Source organism: Typopeltis vanoorti, chromosome 13 (assembly GCF_054136105.1).
Source record: "Typopeltis vanoorti isolate ZY-2024b chromosome 13, IOZ_Tvanoo_1.0, whole genome shotgun sequence".
Taxonomy (NCBI): Eukaryota; Metazoa; Arthropoda; class Arachnida; order Uropygi; family Thelyphonidae; genus Typopeltis; species Typopeltis vanoorti.
In genome coordinates this window covers 108252125-108259286 of record NC_143561.1, presented here as the reverse complement: position 1 = coordinate 108259286, position 7162 = coordinate 108252125, and the positions used below count along the sequence as shown (strand labels likewise).

The 7162-nt window shown below is 34.3% G+C and overlaps 1 protein-coding gene across 1 annotated transcript; it reads right to left on the bottom strand.

Moving 5' to 3' along the window:
* Positions 1-3353: 3353 nt before the first annotated feature.
* Positions 3354-5223, bottom strand: LOC150100453 (uncharacterized). The gene is made up of 3 exons (XM_090403199.1): positions 5182-5223; positions 4650-4839; positions 3354-3850 (listed from the first exon to the last, which is right to left on the bottom strand). Exons 1-3 carry the CDS (start codon positions 5194-5196, stop codon positions 3540-3542), a joined length of 516 nt encoding a protein of 171 aa, XP_090259325.1. The 5' UTR covers positions 5197-5223; the 3' UTR covers positions 3354-3539.
* Between the last annotated feature and the right edge of the window lie 1939 nt (positions 5224-7162).

Sequence of the window (7162 nt, the reverse complement as noted above, 5' to 3'; positions counted from 1 at the left end):
TATTGTGAAAAAAGTCTTTATGGATAAAATAAAGACTGTTAAATATATTTTAAGAAATATAAAAGTTAATCAAAAGTGATATGTCTTTTATATATGAAGAAAGAACTATCTTTATTACTAAATTAAAACCAATCATTTAAAAAGCTACACCATTAAAATACTATATAAATCTCGTATATATAATGCTGTCATAACACTGCATTTGCTTCCGATACAGAATCCAATACCCTTGGAGGGTAACGGATAGCATTGCTGTAGCCAATGAAGTTCTAACTGAGGCTCGGCTATTTCTGTTACCCTCCTGCATTGATCAGAGCTTTAATAGCTCAATAACACCTTATCCCTACACTGCTCTCTACAGATAACGGGGAAGATGAAAAGCATTCTTGCTTCGCCCCTTTAAGCCAGTCCTTATAAGGACTGCATTTGCCAAGTATACATTTCACTGTTGTTACAATGATTCGCAGATGCTCTTTTGTTGCTTTATTACTTTACAAGAACTATTTTAAAAATGTGTGTATGCTAAATTTTTGGATAACTCCTCCGATCTTCAAACAGCTGTGGATTTTTAAAAAAAATCTTGGTCCGATTGTCTGAAAGTTTTACACGATTTTCGTCTACTAGCGCTCTTTTGGTGGCTTGAAGTTACTTCAAAAAAGTTCTGTTTGGTTTCTTGAGCAAAGTTCCAGATAACCCACAGTAGCGAAAATTTTCCAATCTTTGGTGTGTGTGTGGAAATGAGATTAAAAATAAATCAAAATCCCAATTGAAAGCAAAAGTTAAAAAAAAAATACTACGTAGAACCACACACAAAAATCGTTTTTTTTTTTTTTTTTTTTTGTTAGAGACTTATATGAAAGAGCAAATAACGTTGACTTTGCTGTTGAGTGAAAACAAGCCATTGATGTATTTTCGTGTTGCTTAAAATCCACCCACACATACATAAATACAGACGTACATTATACAAAATGAGCCACACCACAAACCGTTTCTTATATTCAAATTTGTTAGTCTCCCATATCTAATTGCATGTGATAGTTTGCATATGTGTTGCTAAAAAAATAGTAGCTGTAAACAAAACCAGTAATTCGCGTCACACAGAAAGAGTCATGTTAGGATTTTCAGGTTTGTTATAATTCTCATACACTCCTAAAGATGGCAGCACGTTAACGGCAGTAGTTTCCCGATGCTGCTAAAAACTACCTTTCATTCAAATTTTATAAGTGAGTCTCTGTATCATTCGGAGATACTTGATTTTGAAGAAAACCCCATTTGTGAATTTCTGCTAAAGAAAGTACGCTTTTTATTGTCTGTGTTTCGTAAATAAATTCTCTATCAATAATAAATACCAAGACAACTCATACCAAAAGTGATATTACTGTCTAAATCGTATCGCTTTCAAAACTTTTTTAAATTTGTAAATGTTTTTTACAAGTTTTCTTTTATTATCCTAACATGAAATAAATTTACTTTTCAAGTTAAACATTTATTTTTGCTCTTTTCTTAACTGCGTAGTAGTGTGTGTGTGTGTGTGTGTGTGTGTGTGTGTGTGTGGCGTTTCTCTTTAGTTTCGTAAAAGATGACCAATCATATTTGTTGCTATCAGCCGAAATAGGTGTAAACATAGATTACCACGTTACGAAAGAGCGACTTCACAAATGACGCCATCCACTAAGCGACAACACCCGTGCGGCACAGTGAAATCCGATTGATAAACCCGTACATTTGTATATTCGTCTTTCATGGTCCTCAAACCGTTCGTTTCGCTTTGCTTTTAGCAGTGAGATACATTTCCTTGAAAAATTCAAGAAACCAACGGAATTTCTTTTGTAATTATTTCTCATATGGTCATAAAATTTCTGCATCTCAATATCTTCAAGTGTATTTATTCGGAATGTTTCAGATTTGCTGTTTAGAAATGGGAAAAACATTTGACACGTGCTCAATTAAAATTGTACTTCAGATGAGTGATTGCATTTACATTCTGTTGATAAAAGGTGAATACGAAAAACTAAACAAGTGCAATACGCGCAGCATTCTGTGATTTTTCTTAAAATTTAAGTGAGCTCATAAAGGAATCATCTCCAAAAATTGTTAAGTTTAAGCATACACCATAATTCTTAAGTTTAAGAATGCGAAGTATGCTACACACGCCGGTCACTGAATTAGAAACCTTTATGCAAATGCAAGTAAACATCACTTACGCAGCATATATGCAAAATGATTGGCACGTACGTTACTACGTGTTGTAGGCAACTATTTAAAAATGCTTCTACTGGTCAGTAATCGTCAATAGTGTTGATCGTAATGGGAAAACAAAGGATCTTCGGGAGTTCAATCAAGTGCTTACTGAGGGTGCTCGTCTGGCGCTGGAGCCGCCATTTTGAAAACAACAGAGCTGACTGGTTTCTCAAAAGGTGAGATATCCCTGGTGTTTAATCAGTACAAAAATAACTCACGTTGCTGGTCTAAAGAGGCTTCCCTGTGGTCCTAAGACAGTCTGTCAGGATCGAGATCGCTGTTCGGAGAAGGTTTGTACGGACAAACAGAACTTCCTGAGTGCAGAAGTTGACCGAAGCATTCAATGAAGGTTTTTTTGGCTCACAGCAACTCAAGGGAATCATGCAATAAATCATTTTATTTATAAAATGGAAACTATATAGTCAGGATCATGGGTTTGATTCTAGGAGACATTATTAATTTTATTTTAAATTCTTTTTTCTTTTAGATTATTTTCATTGTATTGTGGTCTTGCACTATGGTACTTCTCAATGACTCTCTCTCTCTCTCTCTCTCTCTCTCTCTCTCTCTCTCACACACAGACACACGATAATATTATTATTGATATCGTTATTAATAACAGAGATATTAACGATAAAGATAATAGCCGTATTAATTTGTTAGTTAATAAATTTAACTTTAATGATCTAAATTATTCTTATCGCATTTTATTCCGTGACTATCATATCACGTGCATTCATCACCTTGCAAATGAGCTGTCCACGCTCAGAGGCAGCATAAAAAATTGGTCATTTTCGCTAAGCCTAGTGAGATATGACAGATACGTAATTTAACGAACGAAGAATATCTGTTTGTATGTTCACAATAAAATTAGTGATACCCGAATAAACCGTGTGAACGAATACTGTATTGTTGACTACAAATTTAAAATACTATTTAATTCAAGTATTTATTTATCTGTTTCCCCTTATGATTTGTAATAGATAGCCCTTGTTGTACCGTGTCTTTTATTTTTACCGAACATTAAAATCAGAGAAGCAAAAATACGAATGTTTTTTTTAAATCTGTTTATTGTATTATTTAAAAACTACTTTTATAACCACCTAAGAAAACAGAACTTAGCATATAAGAATCCTAAAAATGATGATATTTGTTCTGCAATTAATTTATTAATAAAATAATACAGATGTAGGATTTTCTACAATACAATATTTTGATGTAGGATTCCATTTTTAAATGCTAAAACATGAAAATTATCTGGAGAATATAGCATTTATCCTGAGCAGGAAGTCCAGTTTTTACTCCTCAGCTGTCAAGGTTATTTCCGTTCCACCAGGCGGTAAAGAGGTTGACTCTGCTGCAACAGGCTCTGATGTTGTTGGTCTGACAACACACGTCTTATTCTCACACATAAGACCCTCCCTGCATTTATAAACGAACCCAAAACGAAAGCCATGATGACCAGGAGGAGGTCCACGGGGTCGGCCAGGTGGAGGTCCATGGGGAGGAGGTCCAGGTGGTGGAGGTCCGCGAGGAGGAGGTCCAGGTGGGGGTCCACGAGGTCCGCCCTTATGATGGTGTTTTCCACATTCGCATCGTCCTCCTTCGTCTGAAAATAAATTTAGTTCTCACTGTTATTATTGATCACTAAGAGAAATCTTACTTTTGTTTTATTATTTTATTGTAAACAAAGCAAATGACAGGTGGTCATACTATGTGGTCACTGTCAGATTTTACAGGCTACACTTCGGTAACTGTAGTAATTTAATCTTTGTAAAAAAAAAAAAAAAAAAAAGATATCTTCCCAGAACGGAAGATATTTGAACAACCGAGAGGAAATATCGCCATCTATTATACACTTAAACATTGCATAAGTGTACAATAGATGGCGCTCGTTGAAAAGTGGTTTTTGTTGCTTGTTTGTAAACTGATAAGTGAAATAGAACACGATCGCTTTAGTTTAGAGGACATCGGTTACAATAGATGGCGCTTGTTACAAAATCGATATCTGTAGCTAATTCATAAATGTGACCAAAATAATTGGAAATTAACCCCGTCTTGCAGTGTGTGAAAAAAAAAAGACTACGATATTTCAGTATATCCAAGTAGTAACAATGATCCCAGCTGAGTTCATTCTCATACACCAAAAAGGAAACATCAACAACAGTTCATTCCCTTTCAGTGTGTAACTTCTAAATGAATCTTGTTTTTCAGCAAACTATTCCAAAGTAATTATCTCACTATTCATATAATAAATGCGTATGAAGCAGATGCACACTCGGTTTGCGATAGCAATTTACAGAACGATAAGAAAATATGAAAATTCATATTTGTATAAAGGTTTTATTAAAATAAGCTTTCGTATGCAATTTTTGTAACCACATAAAGGATGGTGGTAAAATAATCACCTGAAGTAATTAAACAGGTATCACAAGGTCTACGTGGCTTGCTTGTATTTCCCTGACATAATACTCCACCAGCATCAATGCAGGTTTCATTGCTAATCGTACAATTTTCTCGATCAGAAGGATCATGCCACCACGGATGACTGTCCACTAGGTAGAGAGATATCAGTACTGAAAAACTGGCTATCAAGAACTATAAGAAGAAACAAAATAAGGTCTAATCAATGCCCTACCTTCTGCATGCTCATAAAAACAGCGCGAAACACATTAAACTATATCTTAATATAAAAAAGGTGTACTTCGAAAATATTAAATTTTTAAGATAATTTACAAAATAACAAAATAATTTCAATAAATCTAATATAATATGTAAGTTTATTTTTATTGTATATTAAATATATAAAATATTGTAAGGTATATATTTCCAAATATACCCCAAAAGGTATATATTTCACATATAATACTCATATTTTTTATGATTAGATGATAATTATTATAGGACTCTTTACTAACTAGGAAAAAAGAAACCACTTACAAAGACTTTCGCCATTGCAACGAAATCCTTCCTACACCATCCACTAACTTGAAACTAAGTGGAACGATGAAGATCTCATCGTGTTTTATAAGAGCAAAGGAGAAAAACGAACAACCATGACGACATATTCTACATTCATGGAGTGACGTCATAGCAGTTCCTACTCCACAATGACTGGTAAATGTTTCGGCAATAGTTTTGCTTCGCTCCCCTTTATCAAGCTGACTTATCACTCTTTCTGTGGCTGTTGAATGATGTAGCAAAATTATTGACATATCACCCCGGGGGAATTCATTACTGACATTTTGTAAATCTATTTATAAAACAGATCAAATGCTCGCAGGTGTTCTTCTTTCGCGTGCATTCATGGTGCTTACAGAACTGTGGTGCTTTTTGAACAAAAATTTCGCATATCAAAATGTTTCGGTCATTGGCAAGAGAAATTAGCATCGGGATGTCCAAATGAATGAAATCATTTCGTTACTGACGTCTTTGCAACGTGACATAAAGAGAAGGGGGAAGCAGATGAGATGTTGGAATTCTATCGACACTTTTAAAATGTATTCATTGTATAGAATTTAATTGTCACTATGAACTGGACAAACACTGGTGTCGTTTTTCCTCCTTCAGTTCTGAAAATATTAATGGGGAAAAACAAACTTAAGCTGTACCCAAGTAAAGAAACCAAGGGTGATACAGTCACGCATCTCAGCATGTCGTTAAACTGCACCATACCAATTAATCCGCTTATTTAGGAGAGACGTACTGTTGAAAAATACTAGGAAAGTGTGCAATGGAACATACACACACAGAGAGAGAGAGAGAGAGAGAGAGAGAGAGAGAGATAGTGGGTGATTGACTGATATTCCACAGTACTGATGCAGAATATTAAGATCCTGTTGTGATAATCCTTCAAGAAAAGGTTTACACCTTTTCTTGACCGATTCCATTCCAATGAGATTCGAATCCCACTTGTTGACTGTGGGATTGGTAATAAGAAGCCGCAACATAGTTTGGACGGCTGCCGTATGTTTCCGATCTGGTTGGCTTAACGTGTGAACGGCTTGCGGCAACAAAATGTAAGAAATCCTTTTGGAATGCGAAGTGCAAATAATTTCATCCTCGTGACGATACAGGATTCTGATTTGCATATATCTGAGTGAAATATCGCAATTTTATTCGCCATCAAGCATCGCAAGATACAAAACAGAAATTCAGACAGGAGAAAATCGACGACAATATTATGTCGCAAGAAAAAGTTTAAACGTACATTAATATAAATAATAACATAAATAGGATGTAAATTCTTATTCGCATATAAATAATAAATCATATAATAAACTAAGTAAAACATTACATAATATCATAAATAAATAAAAGAAAAATAAAAGCACAAAAGAAAACATAAATAATTCTTAACCTCCCACACGAGAAGTAGCAAAATCTAAAGGACGCCGCGTATTGAAGAGTAAGGGGGAAAAGGGAACTTGATGATGTTTTTGTTGATCAGCTGAAAGTTTCAATTTGAACTATAAAGCAGCAGTATCTAAAAACCAATAATTTTTATAATTATTTTCAGCTTTGATAATATTATAGTGATAATCATCGCAATGAATTAGTGTTTGTTGTCAGAACCTGAAACACAAAATTCAAGTGAGGCTTCCACAATCGCTTGGTAGTACTTTATTTTCACCTAACTCGATTTTATATGTTTTTATTTCTTTCTCCACATTTACTCATATTCTGATTATACTAATGATACTTATTTAAATAAAAATTGAATTGCATTTTCCGTAGATGTTCCAGTTCGAATTTCTTGCTTAGAACGTCGAAGAGGTTTTAAAATGGGTTTTGAAAATCAACAGCTGATCTCCAATGATCAGAAGTAATTCTGATATCAGCTGCAAATGTGTAGATTAGCTTGCAAATTTCAAAATAAGGCATCGTCTATTAGGATCTCGTCCTATAGATTTTAATTAAC

What these genes read in the sequence shown, in the direction of transcription:
- LOC150100453 (XM_090403199.1), bottom strand. An exon ending in TACCTGTTTAATTACTTCAG is followed by an intron (nt 3,851 to 4,649) that starts GTGATTATTTTA and finishes ATTTATTTTCAG; the next exon opens with ACGAAGGAGGACGATGCGAA.